At 37.5% G+C, this 24,339-nt stretch overlaps 1 protein-coding gene across 1 annotated transcript in view; it reads left to right on the top strand.

Annotated features, from left to right (window-relative positions):
• BANK1 (B cell scaffold protein with ankyrin repeats 1) overlaps positions 1–24,339 on the top strand; it is a 323,683-nt gene that overhangs the window by 249,966 nt on the left and 49,378 nt on the right. The window contains exons 7-9 of the mRNA XM_045284327.1: positions 9,538–9,601; positions 16,269–16,580; positions 21,663–21,962. Coding sequence (XP_045140262.1) covers positions 9,538–9,601; positions 16,269–16,580; positions 21,663–21,962 — 676 coding nt within the window. The remainder of the gene's footprint in view (positions 1–9,537; positions 9,602–16,268; positions 16,581–21,662; positions 21,963–24,339) is intronic.

Below are 24,339 nucleotides of genomic sequence, written 5' to 3'. Positions count from 1 at the left end.
TCTTTCTTTGAAATCTTCTGTTCAACATTTTCACTTCATCATTTCTTCCATTCATTTGAACTACTCTACATTTAAGAACATATTTCTGACTCTTTTGACATCTATATACCCATTTCTTTCTTGTCTTCTTAATGATTTTATGCTTTCTTCAGTAAGGTGTCCTTGACATCATCCCACAACTTATCTGGTGTTGTGTAATTATTATTAATTACATGGAATATTTCTTGAGATAGTTTCCAAATTCAGATGGGATATAATCAAGGTTGTAATTTGGCATTTGTGGACTCATTTTAAGGATTGTAAATATTTGAACTGGTTTCAATACAGCATTAAGCTGGATGGAAATTTACAGAGTCCTGTTTGACTCCAGCCTTTGTTATCAAAGCTATAAAAATAATTTATTCCATCTGATCCTGTTGATATTTCTTATAATTGCCATCTCCACTAAATATTTACTTTCTTTATTTCTCAGCTTGCAATTCTTCCCACTAACAGTTACCAGAATTACTTTTCCTAAAATATAGGAAGGCGCATGTAACTTTTGACATCTCAAGGAATAATTACATACTCGCAAGCAATTAAAACATTATAAAATAAAATCATAGTACCCTGCCAATCTTCACACTCAAATACATATCCCTCTAGCCAACCTCATCAAAACAACTAGTGGCTGATGTGTTCAAACCACTTAGCTTTCCGTTAGCAGCATTGAGCTTAGCCAGGTGCTAAGTTGGTAGCTAACAACTGCAGTTAAATCTGCATTATGGGCAGAGATCAACACTGAGAACTGTCCGGACCGTTCCAGGGACCCTCTGGATGAAGAGCACAGGACTTTGCTTCGAGAATGGCCTTCAAGTGAGTAAGAAACCTGAGATAAGCCCAAGGTCACATTCCAAGATCCGAAGTCAGAATGGTGGCCATAGAGAAGGCAAACTCTAAACCTTTAAAGGGAAATGTCTTCATATCTCGTTTACTAAGTGTAAAGAGATGATGATGCCTGCTGCTCATTCCTGTGTACCGTCTCTACCACTTGAAGTCATCACTTGTCGCCATGGTACCTGTCCCTTCCACCTGCCAGATTGGGCTTATGGGTCATAATGAAATACTTAAATTTCTCATTGTGTAGAATAAGTGTTCAAGCATTTGTCCGTATGATTAAAGTTTGTTCTTTTTTAATGTTTTATAGCAATTCTCTTTTATAAATAGAGCACATGACTGTGTATTATTTTAATTAAAATATTGATCCTCATGAAGTGAAATGCTCACTCCCCACCCCACCCCACCCCTGAGTTTAACAACTCCACCTCTACTTTATTCTTCTTCTTAACGTGAGTGCAGTTCTTATTTAACTTTGAACTCGGGATTTACATTCTTACATAATATTATTAATTTTTAAGTTTTATAGGAAAGCATGTGATTTCGTTGTTTGGCCATATTCCTAGATAACGAAAGGATTCAAAAGAAACTGAATAAAAATAGATTACAATCCCTACCATGTGCCTTAAAATGAAAGAGAAAAACATTTTAGAGCATAGATGTACTGTTATAATGTTCTAATATGATTTTGTTTAATATCCATAGGATTTAGTATAAATAGTTTTATTCATTTCCATTGGAATATTATCTCAGATTTTACATCCTCGTGCATCGGTTTGTTGATATTGTGGTTAGGTACCATTGAGTCGGTTATGAGCCACAGCAACCTGTGTACAACACAATGAAACTCAGCCCTGCCTGTGCCATCCTGGCCATTTTTCTGATGCCTGAGCTCAGTGTTGCAGCCCCTGTGTTTATCCATCTTGTTGAGGGCTTTCCTCTGTTTCACTGCCCTTCAATTGTACCAAGCACAATCTCCTTCTCCGGGGACTGGTCTCCTCTGACAATGTCTGAAGTATGTAAGATGAAGTCTTGCCATCCTTGCCTCTCAGGAACACATTGGCCATTATTTTTCCAAGAGAGGTCAGTGTGTCATTTTAGCAGTCCATGGTACTTTCAATATTCTTCTCCAGCACCACAATTCAAATTCATTGATTCTTTTGTAGTTTTCCTTATTCAATGTCTATCCTTCATTATAGATGAGGCAAAGGAAAATACAATAGCTTGGGTCAGGAGCACCTTAGTCCTAATGTAACATCCTGGCTTTTCAAATCTCTAAAGAGGGCTTGTGCAGCAGATGTGCCTAATCCAATGCATCTTTTGATCTCGTTATTGCTGCTTCTATGAGTAGCAGTTGTGGATAGAAGCAAGATAAAATCCTCGACAACCTCAACCTTTTCTCCATTTATATTAATGCTACATATTGGCCCATTTGTGAGGATTTTGGTCTTCTTTATATTGAATTGTAATCCACGCTGAAGGCTGCAAGCATTGATCTTCATCAGCAAGTGCTTCAGTCTCTGCTCACCTGCAGCAAGCAGGGTTGTATCATCTGCCTATCTCGGGTTGTTAATAGCCTTCCTCCAATCCTGATTCCCCAATATTCTTCATATAATTCAGCTTCTCTGGTGATTTCCTCCGCATGCAGATTGAACACATAGGGAGAGAGGACACAGCCTAACCCACACCTTTCTTATAACTGTGTCTTGATACATGTACAAGCTCTGAATGAGCACAATGAAGGTTTTTAGAATTCCAATTCTACTCAAAGTCATCCATAGTTTATAATGGTCTGGGTAGTTGAATGCCTTTGCATAGTCAATGAAACAGAGGTAAACATCTGTCTGATATTCTCTGCTTTGAGTCAAGATCCATCTGACATTAGCAATGATGACCCTTGTTCCATGTCCTTTTGTGAGTCCAGTGTGAACATTAGGCATTACCCTCCAATGTCCTGCTGCAATCATTGTTGAAAGATCTTTAGCAAAATTTTTCTTTTGTGTGATATTAATCATATTGTTATATAGTTTGAGCATTCTGTTAGGTCACCTTTATTAGGAATGGCTACGAATAAAGACGTCTTCTAGTCAGTTGGCCAATTAGCTACCTTCCAAATTTACTGGCATAGACAGATGGAGAAGAACGTGACTCCCCACTACGAAGGAAAGAGGCTTGGAAAACGATATGCATAGTGTGCATTGATTTGCATAATATAAAATATTATAGCATCAATCTGTCACTGTTAAAACATACATGTTTCTTCTTGTTGTTTTAAGTGCTGGTAAAAAAAAATTTTAATTAACACTGTTGAGAACTGGGCAAGACTTGAGCCAATTATGGTATCTTCAAATATCATAAAAAGACTTGGAAACAAATTGCCATATGAAGATTGTTTTTAGCCACTCCCTAAGAATCAGAACAGTATGATCAATTTGTGCAAGACCAGCTGTCAAAGCCATGTGGAGCTTTATATGCTTCAGTCAATAAGAAGTTCTCTTTAATTTATCTTAGATCTTAAATAATTTTAATTTCATTAAACACTGCATACTGCAAACACTGTCTTTGGACTTCAATGTCACTTTAAGCTTTGTCAACTATTGTTTAAGCTGAACTTTCATTTAATGCATGAAGATCAAGACAATTATGAAAATCACTTTTAATTGAACATCTTCCACCCCCCAAATTAATGAACAAATATTTTGCCTTGATTATCTTATTTCTTAATTGTCCATTTACCTATACAGGCTGAGTTTATTTAAGTGAAATAAAAATAGGTTCTAAAACCTACTCTTACGTCAGCTCTTACTACATTATATTCTCATCATTTTGCTCCAGTAAAGATGTTTGGTATTTTTGTGAGTGAGTGGAAATTTTGTCTCTTTAAGATTTTAACTTATTTTCCTTAATAGCTTACAGACTATATAGCATATAGTAGACCCGCATACATGCTTGCTAAATGAATGAAGTAAGATTCCAGATGCAGACAAAAGGAGCCTTATTAAATAATTAGATGTCTTTTTTTATTGCTTCTTGACATCTCTATTAGCTTGTAAATTGTAGTGACATTTTTTAATAACAAAGTAATAGCTGTGACACTGAAAATAGATAGGAAGTCTATGCACTAGTTCTTTTCTGTTGCAGCAGCCTTATAAAGGTATGCAGTTGAAGAGAATAAATTAAACACTTATTGACTCATTATTGATTGGTTTTCGCACCACATTGAACTGGTCATAACGCATGCTTAAAAGTAGACTTATATTTTATATAATGGACAAAAACCTATTGTATATAAATTATGTTCATTTAACATGAGTGAATGTATGAAAGACCCCTGCACAGAGACACGCTCGCACCAGCAGAAAGCCAACAGAAAACATCCCGCCTATGGAACAAGTAAAACGGAGTGCTCCCCGGCAGGAGGCTGGTTTACAGAGTGAAGTGCCCAGTGGGCACTTGTCAGCACGGAAGGAGCTTTGAAACCTTCGGCCCAGCTGGGAAGAGGCCAACAAAAGTCAAAGTTCGATCGAGGACTAGATACAGAGAGGCATACATGCAGGCAAAGCTGAAAATGATTCTGTAGACATGAGAATTTTCCAGGCTGGTAATAAAGTCCAAAATCCTGAGTGTTGCCTCTAAGTTCTGGGTGGCCCTTGCAATGAAATATTGAACTCAGCAGAGAAATCGAGTCCTGTTGGAAGGAACAAGTGGCATCGGACTAAGGTCCAGAAGGTTAGAGAACAGAGGTCTGTCTGACCTCTGCTTTCGAGGAGTCTTCTTTGGATAGATGTGAAGTTGGATTTCCCTACCTGCTAGGGAAGCAAGAGGAGCTCATTTGTTGCACTTCTTCTTTATTTTATCTACAGTTTTCCTATTTTATTGCTTCTATTTCAGGAAGCATAATAGTCCTTCCCCAGGGACTGATCTATCTTGGTATGTCCAAAGTATGTGACACAACGTCTCACAGTCCCCACTTCTAAGGTTCATTACAGCTACATTTCTTCCAGTTTTTCTGATTATATATGGTAGATTCATTAGTCTTTGCCAAAGAGCGTTCAAAGGTCTCAATATTTTTTCAGTCTTCCTTATTCATTGTTGAACTTTCTCAAGCATATGATCAACACCCCCCAACAACAACAACCACAAAAAAAACCCAATGCCATCAAATCAATTCCAAGGCACAGGGACCTACTGGGCCGCGTAAAACTGTCCCTGTGACTTTCTGAGATGGTCCCAGAATGTCCCGTCTTTCTCTGGCAGAACCCCTGACCATTTCAACCTACCGACCTTGTGGTCCCCAGCCCAGAGCAGACCCAAGCACTCTGCATCAGAAGTTCTTCAAGCACGTGAGCAAGGGAAACCACCATGGCTTCCTTCCTCAGAATTGTATCTGTACCTTTAAACAACTGAAAGAAGTCTTTGGCATAAGAATTGCCCATGTCAATATGTAATGTGTTTTCTTGTCTGCTACTTCCATGGGTATAGATTGTGGATCCACATAGAATAAAATCCTTGAATACTTCAGTATTTTCTCCACTTATCATAATGTTATTGATTGGTCCAATTGTGAGGGGGTTTTGTTTTGTTTTCTTTATGTTAAAGAGTCATCCATATTGAAGACAATATTATTTGATCTTCCCTAGTAAGGGCTTCAAGACCTTTCTAGTTTCAATAAACAAGACTACGCCATATTGCAGGCTGTTAAATCCTGAAATGGTTAAACGCCCCAACTCCTAATGTTGTATTCTTATACATACATATATATGTATGTATGTATTATGTATATAGTAGCTTTTCCCCCAATACATTTATATATATATATACATGTATATATATATATAGTCATCTTAGATGGTCTGCTCAGCAGAGAGGTTACCTAAGTATGATAGTGTACAACCCAAATGCACACCTTCCTTATTCAGTCCATGCAGGCTCTCTTTGTTCTGCTAGGGCAACTGACTTTTGTTCTGTGTGCTAGTTGCCTGTGAGCACTATTACATGTTCCAGAATTACTACTCTTCAAAATGGTATCCATAGAGGGTTATAAGCCACCTAGTTGAGTGCCTTGCATAGTCAATAAAACACAGGTAAACATCTTTAGATCATTCCCTGCTTTTAGTGAAGAACCCATGGATGTCAGGCTGCCCTGATATCCTTCATTCCACATTCTCTTCTGAATCTCATTTGGATTTCTAGTAGGCCCCAATCAATGTATTGTTATAACCACTTGAAATTATACTCATTAAAAGTTTGCTGGGATGTGTTATAAATTGTCGTGTTCGATACTTTCTGACTTCTGTTTTATGTCTTCATCCCGCTCTACCAGGAGGAAGGACAATCTAACCTCACCTTGCTCATGGAAGATTCCTATAAAGTAGATATCAGACAGGCCTTCCAACTCCAAGCTTCTTTACTCTGTTCGAATAGCAGGCATCCATCCCATGATGCTTTAGATTTCTGTTGTGTTTGATAATCCACTGGAGTGGTCACAAGAGCTAACAAATGGTACTCACAATTTTGAATTTTATTAGGGAAGCTAAAGAATTAGAAGTCAGTGTCAGAAATGTTAAGGATATGATTATTTTTTTAATTCACAGTCATTTTTTATTCTCAGTTGTGCTCACAGGCACATCTCTCTCTAGTCTCTGATCTCTCAGCCATGGAGCCACTTGGACTCTGCCTTGCTTATTATGTAAGTGTTACAAAGCTTATGCTGTTGTTATTGATAAATGCCCAAAGAGCACCCCACTTTGCAAGCCAGCTTCCTCCCTGAAATCATTCAACTTCAATCTCTGTGTTATGGTCTTGCTGTTGCTATTTCTGGTGCCCCTGCAACCATATCCACTTCTCCGCACGGGGATCTCAGGGGCACACATTCTTAGTTCATGCTTCTACCATGGCTCACTTTCTATTAAGCTGAATGTCAAAGCTACCCAGTCAATTTAGGAATGTCCTCTACACTGTATGCGCACGTTCCTTCTTAGTCATTTGATGGAGTTTACATATAAAAGCTATACATAAAAGACCCATTCCCAATCATTCAGCTGGGCCACACCTTTCTTCACAAAGTTCATAGGGTATATCTCCTCTGATTGGCTGGCTAGGCAGGTGATTTCCATATTGCTTGGCACAGATGAGTAGAAGTTTCCATGGTTGCATTCATTTGTAGAAATGCATCACTTCGTGTTTTGGAGCCATTTTTTCTGTCTATTCTCTGAGTACAACTTGGACTTCATCCTTTATTACCATTAGTTCTTGATCGTACGCTACTTTATAAAATGGTTGAACATTGACTAATTGCTTTGGCATAGTAACTGCACATATTAATCAAGTTGTTGAAACAAATAATAACTATATTAAAATAATGTTTTAATATAACATCATGCAAATATCCTTCAACATGTTAATCCTTCCAAATAAAATAACATGAATTTTCATATTAACATTTGGTTGATTCTCCAGAGAAAAAACAAATAAAGAGAAAATGAGTGACTGTTTCAGGTTCATTATAAAACACTAAAAAATTTTCTCTTTAAAACTATGGTGGTTTTTTTTTTTTTGGTCCCTTTTATTAAGATGGGGAATATTCCAGTTTTTGAAAAAGTGAATAAATTTCACTTGGCTTCCATAACCCAAAATAGGGTGGGGGGAAACTGATGATGTTGATATGTAGGTTAAACTCCTTGGCATAATAAGACCACTAGAAACTTGATAATTTAATATGAATGTTTCTAATTTTAAAGGGACAATCTACATATAGAACAAATGACTTCATGAATTTAGTCAATTGTATTAAGAACCAATGCATAAATAATTTTAATCATCTCTTTGAGTTTATTGTAACAAAATGTGACCTATATTAAATGCCGCCAAACTTCATCCCTTTGCCTGGATGATATTATATAAATAGAACTGTCACTAGTATTGTATCGCTTTCTCTAAGGGCACTAGTACACTCCACAAGTCTAGATTCTGTTATCCTTTAAAAATTATTAGCAAAGGCTAACAATTCCATAGGTTTCTGTCCTTTATCAGTAGGTTTCCCTACTATGTATTATTGTGTTGTCAGGGGCCTTGGAGCCCGTTCTGACTCACAGTGAACTGACACACCGTACGAAGCACAGAACAGAGCCCTCCCCAGCCCTGCACTAGCTTCAGAACCTTGGTGCAGCCACTGTGTCAGTCCATCTCAGTGAGATCTGCCTCTTTTTCACTGGCGACTTTAGGAAGCATGGTGGCCCAGTCCTGAGAATGACTTGTCTCCAGCTTTTGTGCAAATCATGTGAAAGGAAGTACTACCATCCTCACTTCTAAGGTGCATTCTATCCCTACTAGATTTGTGTGTTCTATTGGCGATCCCATATGATTTGCCAACACCACAATCCCAATGCATCCATTCTTCTCTTTTCTTTATTCATTGTCCAGCTTTCGCATTCAAATGAGGCTATTGAAAACACCATGGCTTGGATCAGGTGCAGTTTAGCCCTCTAAGTCATGTATCTACTCTTTAACACTTTAAATGGGCTTAGGGAAGCTGATTTGCTCCATAAAGTATATTGTTTGATTTATTGACTTGAATCACTCCTAAGTCTAGTGGAACTAATTCCCAAAAGACAAAAATAAACAAGCATTTCCCTTACTCAGTGCCTTTCTTTTCTCTTTTTTTTAACTTTAATGACAGTGCTGTTTGATTTTTCTCATAAATGTATCATAAATAGGTATCAATAACCATTTGGTCACTCCCTACCACAGTAACCTTCTTTGGTGTCACTTTACCTATTTCATATAATACGGCCTCATCTCCACCCCGGAGAACGAGCAAACCCTTGCCAGTATAATCTCCTTTTCCACCATCCATGATGGCCTCAGTCAGTTCACAAAAAATCATTCTTTACCAAATTGACATCCCCATTGAGAAATCAAATACTTCCAAATTGCTGTGAGTGTAAAATTTTCTGTTCCAAAAAGATTTATCAGCAGCATATTCCAACCACTTGTGTCAGCACAGGGCCAATTCCTGTGGATGACCCCTCGTTGCAGTGTAGAAGATCACCACTTCATCTTCCCACAGGTGTCCTGACTCAGTTCTCTGTCAATCTTTGTTGCTTGCCTAGTCTTCGTCATAATTCTGAAAATCCAGCAACATCAATCTGTAGAGGTCAAATGGATGAAGGTTGTTAAGTAAACATGGAACTTACATATGTGTATTGACTCTGTCTGTTCTCCGCTGCTCCTGGAAAGTAGATTGGACACTTCTTAGGACTGACCTACCATCAGTGTTTTGCTGACAGTGAAGGCCATGGCACCGGGTTGTGCTGCGGCCCAAGGATGGATATTCTTCCTAACCTTTATGAATACATTAGCTTTCACTGTAGTATAATTCTTGATCTATTGTAACGTGTCTTGTGAATTCATAAAATATCAGAGCTACTATGTGTCATTGAGTACTTATACATGGCACAAATGAAAGCATAATATCCAAGATCTGTAACATAATCAAGTTAATTAATATATCGAATAAAAACTTAAACTTTTACTCTAAGCAAAAAGTTGAAATTAATTTCTTGTCTCTATAGGTATCAACTTTCCATCAGTTTATATTTAAATGATTATTTAATAATATTTATACATATTATTGAGTATGTTTTTATACTTCTTTTTCAGATTCTAGAAAGTAGCAGAAATAATGAGCAAGAACATGAATATGAAGAGAATGTGTGTTCTCCTAGTAAGTTTTCTTTTATAAAAACATAACTAGAAAAGTCAGCTCAGAGGGAATGTGGACAGATATTTAATTATCCAAATAAGTTATAATTTATAATATAATATTAACTTAAGTAGCTAATTTAAAATTTTTAACAGTTTTATAGGAATATAACTCACATATCATACAAGTCAATAGTTTAATCACATCAGGAAGAGTTGTGCAATAATCACCACAATAGTTTTAGGACATTTTCTTCATTATTGTAATCATCATTATTAGCTCTCCATTTCTCCCCAATCTCCCCTGCCATACCCTCAAGGAATCACTAATCCACTTACTGTCTGTATACATTTCTCTATCCTGTATTCAATGTGCAGAAAAAGCATTACAAACAAACCAAAAGAAACAACAAGAATAGCAAAGTAAAACAGGTACAAACCTCAATCGAAAAGATAACAGGAAATATTAGAAACTAACACAAATTTAAGTGAATCATAAGAGGAAGATCAAACAATAGGGTGCTAAAATTTCATCTAATTACATCTGCAACAGTCCCCTTTCCAGTGCACTCTGCATGATGGCAAGACTGTTCACCTCCCTGCTGCATGCTCAGAGGGGAGTCACCAGGGCCTTAATCTATACGGATTTCCCCTTTCCTTTCTTCAACTAAAACAACTTTAAAATGAGTCAAAAGGTGAATAAAAGGATAAGATATTACATTTTTACCTAACAACATCTGCCATACTTGACTTTACATGCTCTTTGTCTGAGAAAAGGATGATTCACATCCCTTATCTATCATCAGAAGGGATTCATTGGACATTTACTCCATGTGTGGACCCTGCACATGGATTTTGGGCTTCCACTGTCATCCATAGCCTTCTGTAAACCAGGTATTCACAATTAAAGCTCTTGTACCATTCTCTCCTTTAGATTTGGATTACGTATATTATTTACAATCCATAAATCACACAGGCTGGTGTGCTTCTTCTATGTGGACTTCTTAATTGATGTTTCACTTAGATGTCTGCATGTTTGAAAACAAGCCTTTAAGACTTCAGATGATATTCTGTATGATAGGCAGGCACCATCTACTTTCTTCCCCACACTTTACTATAGTACCCATATTGTCAATGATCTCTTCATGAGAGCAAGTTTCAAAGAGGGCCAGATCATAAGAACTAATTGTTCTTAGATTGGGGATAGAATTAAGTGTAAGCCCAAGATTCATTCCTTCATATATGGTTTATATATGTCCCTGGTTCACCTTAAAGGTATCATTGTCTTTTTATGTTAGAGAAAAATATCAATCATTGACCTGGCACATCACTTCCACTGCCAAGTTTACTAGCCAAACAAACAGCACTTTTTCCTGTCCAGGGAGAATACATAAGTCACACTAATGCAAATATGTTGACTGATTTTCAGTTTTATGTTTAAAATAAAGTCACATTCTTTTCAAGCCTTAGTGTTCAGAGCTACCAAATGAGATTTGGATGCTAAGGACCACGTTGTCTCTAAAAATAAAGGAAAACCATTGCCTGTGAATCAATTCAGGCCGATACAGATGATCTAGGATAGAGCGTAATTACCCAATAAGGTAGCTAAGGATGAAAATATTTAAGGGACCACACTGCTAAACCATTGTCCTGCAGAGCAGGCTGGGAGGTTCAAAACACTGCGAAGTAGAGCAACAAAGTGCTTGACCTAAGCAGTACTATGACTCCTTCATTGACTCCAAAAAGTCCTAAGTCTATAGTCTACCTTCTAGCCCTATAATGCCTGAATTTTTAATTTCAGGAATTTTTTTTGTTTTTATCCTTTACTTTCAGTTATCAATATATGTATTAATATATACATTATATTAAATGTTCCAAAAAGGTCGCACTCAGCGTTACAGGGCCAAACTGAACTGAAGGCAATAATGAAATAACTAAACTACAGAAATTAACACAACACCAATCAAAATATTAACAAGCTGATGAGCCTGTGGAAGCCCTTACTGGTATATAACAAGAAATTTGGAAGACAGTTACTTGGCTAGGCAGTTAAAAGAGATCTATATTCATATATTTCCCAAAGAACGCAGAAATTATCAAATATTATCATTAATATCACATGCAAGTAAAATTTTGCTGGAGATAACACAAGTATTATAGCAATACATTGATAGGAAGATGTCAAAAATTCAAACTGGATTCAGAAGAGGACCTGGAATGAGAGATATTATTGCTGGCATCAGATGGATATTGTTTTAAATAAGAGGATCCCAAAGAATTGTTTACTTTTATCTTATTTTGATTATATAAAGGCATTTGACTATGTAACTCATAAGCTATGGGTAACATTAAGAAGAGAGGGAGTTCTTGAATATTTTATTGTGCTCATGTGGAAACTGTACATGGATCAAGATGTAGTCTTGAAAACAGAACAAGGGTATAGTGAGTGCTCTATAATCAAGAAAGGTCTACAATAGCCTTTCACATACTTATTCATTCTACATAGTGAGCAAAATATCTGAAGACCTGGACTTTATGGAGAAGAATGTGGTTTTAGGATTGGAGGAAGATTTATTAAAAACCTGTTTTATGCAGATTACACAACTTTGCTTGCTGAAAACTATAAAGGCTTGAATCACTTGCTGATGATGATCAAGGACTACAGCCTTTAGTATGAATTGCAACTCAATGTAAAGAAAACAATAATTATCGCAATAGGAACAATAGGTAACTGTATGATAAATGAAGAAAAGAATGAAGTCAAAGATTTCATCTTGTTTGAATCCACTATTAATATTCATGGAAGCAGCAGTCAAAAGGCTAAATAGTGTATAGGAATGGGTAAGTCTCCTGAACAAGACCTCTTAAAGTGTTGAAGAACATGAGTCCTCCCTTGGAGGACTATGATGTGCCTGATCAAAGTCATTGTAGTATCGATCAACTCATATGCCTGTGAAAATTGGACATTAAATAAAAAAGACTGAAGAAGAATCAAAACACTAGAATTATGGTACTGGCAAAGAATATTGAAAGTACAATGAACTGTCAAAAAAACACACAAATCTATCTTGGAAGAATTTCAAACCGAATGCTCCTTAAAGGTGAGGATGGGGAGACTTTGTCACATTACTTTGGACATGTTACCAGGAGACACCTACTTCTGGAACAAGGCATCATTCTTGGTAAAGCCAAAAGACAGTGAAAAGAGCAAGATCCTTCATGAGATGGATTGATGCAATGGCTGCAACAAGGGGCTCAAAATGAACAGTTAGGGATGCCACTGCACTAGCAGTGTTTTATTCCGTTGTACATCGGATAGCTAGGAGTCCAATCTGAGGGCACCTAACAGCAATAACAACATAAGGTCTGGCAACTCATTCAGAATGTTCTTCCACTGTTTGTGAATTCTGTTTATTAAGCCAAGTTCAATGATAAACAATCGTTTACTCACTCAACATCTTCACTAGCTGGTCATATAGGCATGTCACAACAAATTCCTAATTCAAAAAACCTATTCTATACATTCCCAAACCCACTCCACCAGCTGAAATTCCTTCTAAGGACGTGAAAATTTATTTTTCCTTTGTTCAATTCAGTCCAAAAATCAGTGTTTTGTTGCTTTTTCTCATCTACTATATCCAGTGAGTTGACTCTTTATTTTTAGAATAATCAGTATTCATCCATTTCTCATCTCTTTGTTACTTATCCCAGTCCAAGTTGCTATCACCTACTCCTTGCATCAATGCACCAGCACACTAGTTCCAACTTGTTGCCCTTTGACAATGAAAACAAACAGTTTTGATGATCACATCTGGCGCTCAAGGGGAAGTTGCTGAAGTAAGATGCCAGACCAAATTACTGTGAAATGTAATGAAGTGCACAGGGCAGACCTTCAGCCCAACCAAGAACTCGCCAGTTTAAAATGGGAGTAGTACTGCTGCTAAAAAGCAATAGGAATAACGAAAACAAGCTTGAAATAACAGCTTCCGCACTTGTCACTTTTCATACTTTATGCTTCATCAAACAACTAAAGTAATGTATCACTCTTCTGCTCCAATACCTTCTCATCATAAACCAAAATAATAAAATAACAAAGTTGAACCCACTACCATCAGTCTGTTCTGACTTGGGATAACGTACAAATGGCTTTTCGGACTATTATCCGGGACAGGAGCACATAGCCGCAACTTTTCCTTAGGAGTGGCTGATAGTTTTGAATTCTGGACCTGTGGTTATCGGCCAGATGCCTAACCCAGAGAACAGCTAAGCCTCCTCTGCTCATCACACTCAGTAAAACACAAGGTTTTCAGCAGCCACAGGCTAAAGATATTCTCTGCGTTCCCATCTCTCTTGCTTGTTCATGGTCACAGTAGCCTTCTTGTATGTTCTGCTATCTCTGCACACTCATCCTCTGTGTACCTATGGCTTTCCTCTGAACGTCTTCTTTGCATCACCCCTCCTTACTCACGATTTCCCTATTCTGCTCCTCTTCTCCGCATGGCTCACCTTCTAGAATATACATTTTACGTATTTGATCACTGATGTATTGCCAGCACATTCCTTCTAGTATACGTGATGAAAAGGATCAGAATGGATTTTCTTTAGTATTTCATCTATATGTCTACTGCTTTTAACAGCACATAGTAGATGCCCAAATAGATATTATTGACCACACATTTATCAAATATTAGCTGATCTGCAAACTAAAAAGAGGGTGTATAAAAATGCAATGTTTTTAATATACTTTCAATTTGGGAAAAAATAGCAAACTCTTTCAAACATTATTAGAGAATGCCTCCCCCTCAAATATGAGATTGTTAATGAAACAATGCCCCGTGTTTTAAGGTTATATATATTTATAATTTGAAACTACAACAAAAGTGATTTGATAGGGCACCATTGATTATGACTGTATTGTCATCATGACATTTACTCCTCAGAAGAATGGTTGAATAATAATAAGTAAACATTCTTTCAGTTCTCTGTTCAGAACAAACTCATATTGACAAACATTTCAGGACCAGAGACTCTCCCGTATAGGAAACCTCGTGTGATTGTAATAGTGGAAAGAGTCTTCAGGCTCGTTCGTGGGAGAGAAGCAGGAAGGCATATGACCCCCTAAGTGAGCAGATCCTATTGGTCTCACCATTACTAAGTAACTTGCTGAAATTCACTGACCCACTCAATTAAACTTGGGCCACGGGGCTGGATTCCTAATGTTGGCATGCTTGGCAAACACCATGGAGACTTGCTTCCTTGGTCAGTGCTGAGAATTACTGACCTCTGTAAACACGAGGGTGGCCACAGCAATTTTCTGTTACGTAAGTGTGATTCCAATCCAAGGTCTGGTTTGCCCAGACAGAAGCAGGGAAGTTCACTTCCTCCCATGAGCAATGATTTCTTTTCGGTCTTCCCGCTCCCGTCACTTCTCCATTCACACAGCGAAGCACTACGTCATTGCAGGACCATTGCTTTGTGTTAGGGTTAGAAAGGTGAATAAAATAGCTATGCAATCACTAATATCAAGAACTAAAGCCTGACTGATAATCAAAAGAATCTTTGTATTCAGTCCTAGTATTGGAAACTGAATATTCTTCTTCTTGAATATGAAAGAAGTTTGGGTTTTTTTTTTAAAGGAAAGAAAAATCTATGTAGAAATATTGGGTGTCAACAACAATGTAGATTTCCCATATGCCATTGATGAAAAATATCTGCAATTTGTCTTTTCATTTTAAAAACAAAGTTCTGTTCTCTGAACTCACTATTTGACTTATTTAGCTATAGTTAAGGGTAGTTGCTTTTTTTTAAGTTCCTTCTTTCTCTACAGCAGTAACAATGACAACTCACAATTCCTCTGATGCAGTGCCTCCAAAGTCTTTTGAATTTTTAAAATTTAGAGTTTATTTTCAAAAATTAATCTGAGGGATTTGTTAAGATTCAAGCTTTTTGCATTTCATTATTTTTATCTTTTCTTTCTGAAAGACTAAACAGCATGCATAATGTGCTGCATTAAACAAAGGGAGAATCACTGTTTTAGAGGTAAAGGGAATTTAACTGGTTTATTTGGTAAAATTTCCTTATAGAGAACATTGGTAGCTGAGAAAATTGAACTTCAGTAAGTTATCCATTAGTGATGATTTGGGTAGCTTCAGCATTAAAAAGTATCATTTTTTTTTATAAATAGCATTTTGACAAATTACAATAGTGTCTGTTGATAAATACATATTGAAATCATAACTAAAAATGAGTCACAGATTAACTTTTATTGCATTACTTGTATGCAAGTCAAGGGAATTTTTCTGTGTTTCCTTATCTTTACCTTTTCTATCATTTACTTGTTGCCTATTTTATGAGAAAAGTTCTTCTGTATTCTAATAAAAATATAATAATACTGTCAAACATTTGAATCTGCTTAACACTAATTCCAGAGCTCAGGATGTTATTATATCCATGAGTGTATAATGTTCTGAGATGGCAAGATATAATGGCAGCGTGGACTGTTCATTTGGTAAATATTTTAAAAACCCAAAAAGGAGTGTTCACCAAAGCTAGGCATTTGACAGCTTTCCATTTTATCAATTCATAAAAGTTTTATTAGCAGTATTACTACTTCTGTGTGAAATTACAAAATGTGAAATGCCTCCAGATGGTGTGTTTAAAGCAAATAATACAATCTTTATCATAAACAGCTACACAGAATGCAGTATTTCATCCTGAAAGCTGGCAGACATGCAAGTTGGATATAGAAAGAGCTGAGGCAAACAAAGCAACAGAAGAGGAAGAAGCTGGAAATGACTCAGACCAGGAAGATGAGCAGAGCCCAAGCGAGGTTGGCAGTGAGGATTCTGAGAACCAGTACGATGACTTGTATGTGTTCATGCCTGGAGATGAACCAGAAGATAACTCACAAGGGCCACTTCTGGGCAACAGACCACCTCTTCCCCCACCACGACCTGTAGCTGCTGCCCCCCAACTGGACATACCTCAACTGACATTACCAGGTAAGCTGGAGATCCAAAACAAAAATGTTAGTGGGCTCTGCTTCTATAGGTAGTAGTAGTGCGAGGGCCAATCTACAGTCTTCTCCTGTTCATGAACAAATATTATTGCTGTTAATTGCAATATTCAGACTTTGACTTATGATCTCATGCACAACTGTTGAAGAAAATAAAACAAATAAATTTTAAAAACACACCCAGTCCTCTTCCATCCTCATGATAGGTTGAAGATCTGACTATTGTCACCAAAGGGCGTGCTTCAGCTGATTGTCAGCGGTAGATCACCCGGCCATGCTCCCTAGCCCATAGTTGTGCAGAATTTGAAATAGTTTCATAGAATAATAGCAACACCGCACACTGCACTAACAAGTAAGTGGTGGTAGCACATGAGGTGCAGATCCGGGAAGAGAATTCCACCCACGAACTACCACTGCAATCTCTTTAGTAAATAGGGATAAAAAATGAATCAACAAATACCTGGCCCTGTAGTTTAAAAATCTTAATCTAAACCTTAAGTAAAGAAATAAAACTTGAAAGTAATCTATCTCTTCACATAGAATGGACATCAGGCATTTAAATAATGCTTCTCGTCTTTTGGCCAAAGCCAAAGAGAAAGACTAATGTTTTACAGATGATTTGAAAATGACTTGGACCACTTTTCAAGTGGTATCTGTTGGGGATTCGGTGATAAAGTGTTCATCACACATTGCAAGTGTAACAGTTTCTTGAAGTCAACGTCTAAGAACACTCTCTTAGCACTAAAGTGGAAGAACAGTTGACGTGGCTGTGATCACATTTGTTGCAGAAAAATCGTGGGCCAATGTTAGTTTCTGTAGAGGAACTGCCAATCCATGGTGAGCCTGTCATGCACAAAAGAACTCCTATTGCACAGGAGCATCAAGACTGCGACCTTTCAAAGTCGATCAGGCAAGACTTCCCAGACACCTGTGGGTGAGTTCGAAACACCAACCTTCCCATTAATAGTACCACCACCAGAGACTCCTGAAGGAGTGCAATTGGAAGGAGGTTTCCCTAGGGAGCAGGAAGAGGGGAGCCCCCATTGGGCTTATCTAATTGGTGTGTTCCTCAGCCTGAGAAGTTGCAACCCCAGGATCACACTTACACCTCTGAATTAACCCAATGCCTTCAAATCATTTGTGACCCACAGCACACGCTGGACAGATCGGAAGGGTTCCACTGGCTCCCTAAGCTGCAAACAGCTAGGGAAGCAGACTGCCTCCGTTTCTTCAGAGGAGAAATTGATGATTAACCTACTGGGCCACTGGGGAGTCTCTAGAGCGACTAATTATTCCCACTTTGTTTTATATTTACTTCCCAAACTCAAATGTGTTCTTACAACACATGTAGCAAGAAGAATTGTTTTAATACCCATTATGAAACTGCAGTTATTCCTATACCTCGCTGGTTGGACCCTGTGAGCCTGCGGAGAAAGCACATAAACCCAGTTTCCAAGACTGAAATCTAAAGGCATGGGACTGCCTACCTGTGTCCTTGAATCTTTCATCTCCATAAAAACTTAAGTGCATCTGCACAAACCTTAATTAAGGCTATATATACCATATCTTAATTAAGGTTTTACAATATATTTAGAAAGTATTGCTTACTAGAAAGTATAAAATACCTAATAAACACTACTGTGATTCATTTACTCTTTCAACAAATTTCAGGTGATTACCTACTATGTGCAATGTTCTTTTAGAGTCTGGGATGTATCAGTAATATAGGAAGATTATTACTTGGGGGAAAGCAAAGATGATCAGTAGTATATACAAAGCAAATGCTAGCATATATTTCCAATTTTTATAGGTGTAAACAATTTTAGTTATTGACATCAGTTACTAAGAAGACACAGCTATCATGTGGCAGTTACTTCTCTTAAAGGAAATAATATTAAAATGTAAGGTTCTTAAAGTAAAGCTTTGGGCATGTTACATTTGCTATTACGTGTATAACTACTACCTTACAAACACTGGTCACCAGCTAGCTAAGACCGGAGGCATAATGTTAGCTCATACGCTCCCTGGAAAGTACCAAATCTAAAGAGCAAAATGTAATATAAACCCAGCCCTTAGCTTAAAATCCATTACTCTCTCTTTATATTGTGCACACAGTATTAATGTCTTTAATTTTACCTTTTTCCAGAGAGCTGTTATTGGCAATAAAGGGACAATATAATGTTCTGCTGTTGTTTCCTTAAAAGGAGTCCTGGTGACACACCGGGTTGCTAAACACAAGGTTGTCGGTTTCCCCCAAACAGTTACTCAAACAAACAAACTAACTGCCACTGAGTCAATACTGACTCAAAGCTGCCAGGGTGTGGGTTTCTCAGACTGGGAGAAAACTCCATTTTTTCCCCCCAACACTGCTGTTCTGAACAGTGGTGGTTTTGAACTACCGACCATCCAGATTGCAGCCCAACACATAACCACTATACCACCAGGGCACCAGCAGCTGCTAGAAGAGAGAAATATAAGGCTATGTGCTCCCATAAAGATTTCGAAATTCAAAAGTTGTATTTAGGATCACTATGAGTTGAAATCAACTTCGTGGTAGTGGGTTTTATTTTTTTTATCTGAAGTTTGTTGTTTTTGATGTTGCTAAGACATTTAAAAGGCTATACAATCTATTTCATTTTTTTTAACCAGTGAATATGTGTGGCTTTCTTGACATTAGGTGATACCTTCAGGAATTTTCTTTTATGTATAGCTTTTTCAGTAAGAAAATAAGCTGCCATATTCATGGCCTAAATGTCAAAGTCATGACGATGTTTTTATGGACATGTTTATTAGGGAAAATAATCGTATATAACACTGTAGAGCATTTTTCAATTTGTAAATGACACATGGATCCCCTTTATTTTCACAACCACTCTACAAGGCCGGTATCACTCTTGGCTGGTAACAGAAAGGCTGGAGGTTCCAGTCTACCCAAGGTACCTCGGAAGAAAGACCTGATGATCTACGCCCCCACCACCACCCGAAAACCTCATTCAATGTCCCATGGCGCACAGTTGTTTCTGACACACTCCGTGAGCCACCGTGAGCAGGAGTTAACTCAACTGCAATTGGTTCTTGTGTTTGGTTTTATAAATGACGCTTATGTGGCCTTGACTCAGAACCCAGACTATAGAATGTATCATTTTAATGTGTCAAATGCTCATTTACGTGAATGAGTCTCTGGACTTTAAAGGCTCTTGTCTCTAGAATACACTGCCACCCTAGTTACTTCAGAAACTGAAATTATAGTCATTTTCATCTTTATTGATTAATGTACCATGTGAATGGAAAAAGCTCAAATCCTGCTCTGAAATGAAAAGGATAATGTGATGCACTGGAAAATGAAGCACCACGTTTCATCCGAGGACAACTCCAACGAAGGACAAGTTGGGAAAGGAGGCAGGAAGGGAAATGAAGGGAGCTCACACCTCAGAAAATCGGTGCACAGCAGCAGAGCCTTGACACGTCCCGCTAATGCTGAAACACGTGTGAGAATCTCCCACACGTTGAATCTGGGGCCCCGGTCCTGCTGCCCAAGAAATACAAGTCATGAAGTCAAAATATCAAAGTAATATTATTCAGAGGAAAAAGGCAAGTCAAGGTGATATTAAAGTTAGTGCTAGACACACAGGCAATGCATCTTCTTCGATTAAAATAACTGGAACAATTAGGCCTAATACCCTGTTAGGAAATTATTCTAGTCTTCTTCTCCTTATAAAGCCAACTAAAACTCTTGATTAATCTTCTGACAATACCCTCTTATTTTGTTCTACAGCTTGGTTTACTTCTTAACATGCGTATTTTTCCACCAAAATATCCTTAAGTTTTAATTTTTCAGTCCCTCCTTTACCAACAAAGAGAGAAGATGATTGTTTTCTCTGAGATAACAAACATGAATCTCTCAGAACCATTGGAAAGTACTGCTTTGGTAGTCAATGGCTAAATCCTTCCCATTTAGTTATTTTCATTAACACCTTAAACAAAATACTTGTCAAAGGACAAAGGGGAAAAAAGAACTTCACCGGTTTGATAGAGAAACAACAAAATTCTCAATTCTTTATCAACCAAGTATATTCTGAAATATCTGTCTTCTAAATAATTGCCACTGAGATATTTTACTTATTTAGTCTGAAAATGTATACAGATTTAACTGAATAGGAAAATCATCAAAGAATACAAAAGCAGTCATTTTATTTTTTATTTGAATTCATCCCCAAGCCATTGATTATTTACTCTATATTGAATGTCAAGAAGTTTTCGAAGTTACTTCTGAAAGTATCCTTCCGTTAAAAATCAAGCTCATGTTGTAAAAAATTCAAGAGCTGGCCTTTTGAACACTGGTTTTCACCCGCAGAGCAAGAATGCCGCTCGGAGAACCACTAATGGCGCCTCTGGTTCTTTCCCTGTCACATCCAGAGACGCTGCGCTGCAGCCAACATCCCTATGCCATATCAAATGACTTCAAATGAAAAGGGAATTGCAGAACTTTATTCTTAAAAAAATATAAAAGTATTTGGAATTAGAAACATTATAATTCAATTTCCTGATTTCAAGTCATTGATATACTGTAACATATAAAATTCTATGAAAATGCTAATACACACAGAAAAAAATCATGGTAAGCAAGCGTTTCCCTTTGCAAGGTGAGGAATTGCAAACAGCAGAAGGTTATAGCAGGAATGATGGCTGTCTCTTTCCTTTACAGGACCTAAGAGGTAACGCACAGACTACTTTTCAAGACACGGGAACCCTTATATCAGCAGTTCTCAACCTGGGAGTCGCGACCCCTTCGGGGGTCGAACGATCCTTTCACAGGGGTCACCTGATTCATAACAGTAGAAAAATTACAGTTATGAAGTAGCAACAAAAATAATTTTATGGTTGGGGGTCATCGCAACATAAGGAACTGTATTAAAGGGTCGTGGCCTTAGGAAGGTTGAGAACCACTGCCTTATATGGTTTCCTGTGCCATTTGATTAAACCAGTTTGCTTAGGCAATTGAAAGAAGAACATCAATAGAATTATATATAACAAAAGAGTAAACACAATCTAAACGTTTCATAAACAGGAACAGCACTTCAAGGCCCAATGTTAAGGCATAAAAACTGGTGTGATCCCGGTGGAAGACCAGATACAGGAAGCGAGCCCCAGGAGGAGGAAGAAGGAGCTGAAAAGGAGCAGGAGGCGGAGGAAGACCCGTACACTTTCACCGAGATTGATGACAACGAGTACGATACAATACTGGCCAATAGGAGCATAAAGAAAAAATTTGGAAGTCGATCTTTCATTATAAACCGTCCTCCTGCTCCCACTCCTCGGCCCACAAATATCCCCCCTAAACAGGAAACCACACCTTATATAGCTCAAGGTAATGATCTTGTTGTTTCTATTTGTTTGTATATTTGTTTATTGAATGGTGGTGGTTATACTTAATGGCGTGTGCGTGTGTGTGCGCATGCATGCATAAGAAGTATGGGGTGATTGCATTAATGGTTGGATCTAAAAACGCCCCAAAATGTGTGAAACAGAGATTTCAAGTCAAAAGTGAATTGCGTAAATCCATCTTTAAAATTAGAAACACATGAAGAAACAAAACAGGAAGGATGGTGGGCTAGATTCTGATATCAAACTTATCATTAATAAGGAAACTTTAGACAAACCACCCATGAAACTTACTTGTTCTTATAGTAAATAGGAAGAAATTCCATTTGCAACTTAATTTATAATTCTATACGAGTGAAGTCAATTCTTACTGACAATCTGCAACACAAGAAAAGAAGGTAGGTAGCAAACCGTAAGGTAGAGTTTTTCCCTAATTTGATTTAAAATGGCTTTAACTTTCTAAGTAGAGGGAATACTAGGATCTAAGCTGTGCAAAAACCTTGCTCCAATTAAGCTGAAATGTCACTTTACCTCAGTGATTCACTCCATTTATCTTAGAGGACCACTTCATTCTAGACTTCAGCTCTTTCTCTTCTTCAGTTCAGCTGGATATAAAGGGGGAGAAAAAAGGAACAAATCCTTGGAGCTTTTTAACGTTTACAGTCCCAGTTGGGTGGATTAAACCTCAAATTATTTTATGACATCCTTGTGAACCATATTGGTTTTGTACCTGGCATGAGTTCATAGTGCCTCAGAGATTGTTTTTATGGGTGTATCACACACACACATATTGAATGCTTTCTAGGGGCTCAATACCATACTTGGGACTGAGAATATGAAATAAAAAGAGTTCCCCGCTTTGAAGTGCTTCAAAGAAATTCCAAGAGACAGATAAGCAAATAAATACAGAACATAGAATGTGATGTTTTATTAAAAATTTTTAGCAAAATGTATTGAATTAAACAAAATTTTTGTATAACTATATTTGAGTGGCAGTATATTATAAATCCAAATAATTCAAATCAACTCTATAATTGAACATTTAAATATGCTTTAAATCCAACTAGGATGTACATGTTCATCTCTAGGGTTCTAACCAAAATATTCTATTACTTAAATAGGATAAGAAAATTTATCAAGTATAAAAAAGTTATCTACCAGAACAAAACATAACTATCAATAATCAACTGGTGATAATCTTCAGGAAACTAAAACAAATCAGTAAACAATAATGGACAAATAAATGAATGTTTCAGTGAAAGTGAACATGTGTTGAAACAAATTTGTGGAGTATTAAGGCAGAGAATATGCTTTAATTAGAAATTATCAGATCTATTATAGTAACTATCTGTCATAGGCCCTCACTATGTCTCTGACAAGGTTACCAAATACCAGTATAATAAGGGGTACCCCCCAAAGCACCGCCTAGCAGCTTTCATGGTTCACAGTTTCCCCCACTAGGTAAGCACCTAGCAACTTCCTCTGAGTTAGTGCAACCAGTGGCATCTCCTGGGATGGTTCTGTCTGGTCACAGTGAATGTTTTGGTAAAAGCTGTTTCCCTCTTTTTTGATGGCCAATTTAAGAGAACAGTGAACAGCTGTGAAATTTTGTTTCCTGCTCGGGAAGATGGCCGCAGAAACTGTTGTAATGTTGAACACAGCTTCCAAGAACAATGCTATGGGAAAAATTTAAGTGTACAAGTGGTTTTCTCATTTCAACAAAAGGTGAAAAGTCAATTGATGACAAGCCTCACTTGGACGACAGTCAACTTCCAATGGATGAAAATGCTTACTTGTAGTGCATTTGGAGTTCATTCCACTAGGTCAAACTTAATCAAGCTTTCTATTTAGACGTTCTGAAAAGATAGCGTAAAAGTCTGCGACAAGAAATACCTGATTTGTGCAGATGGGGAACTGTTTTTTCCACCATGACAATGCATCTGCCCACACAGACATCTCAGTACATGAGCTTTTGGCAAAAAATAGCTTGCCTCCCTCTCTTGCCCCACACACCTTACTCCCCTGACCTCACTCCATGCGACTTCTTTTTGTTTCTGCAAATGAAGAGGGACATGAAAGGACAGTGATTGAAGATAAGAAGAGGTGAAGAAAAAAGTGAGGAAGGTGCTGTCAGCCACCCAAACAGATGAGTTTGAAAAATGTTTCCAAGAATGGAATCGCAGATTTGACAAATGTATTAAGTGTCATGGAGAGTACTTTGAAGGTGATAAGGTTATTTTGTAAAAGAATTTAAATGCATAGCTTTTAACAAAACATTCTGACTTGGGGGTAGAGTACCCCCTCATATACTGTTTAAAATCTGGGAACCAGGTCTTTGCAGAGGTTCATGACAATAAGAAAGC

This window comes from Echinops telfairi, unplaced genomic scaffold (genome assembly GCF_000313985.2).
Source record: "Echinops telfairi isolate 266 unplaced genomic scaffold, ASM31398v2 ScPeMD7_7468;HRSCAF=8506_0, whole genome shotgun sequence".
Lineage (NCBI taxonomy): Eukaryota > Metazoa > Chordata > Mammalia > Afrosoricida > Tenrecidae > Echinops > Echinops telfairi.
The sequence above is the reverse complement of the archived record's forward strand: the minus strand, read 5'-3'. Positions and strand labels throughout refer to the sequence as shown.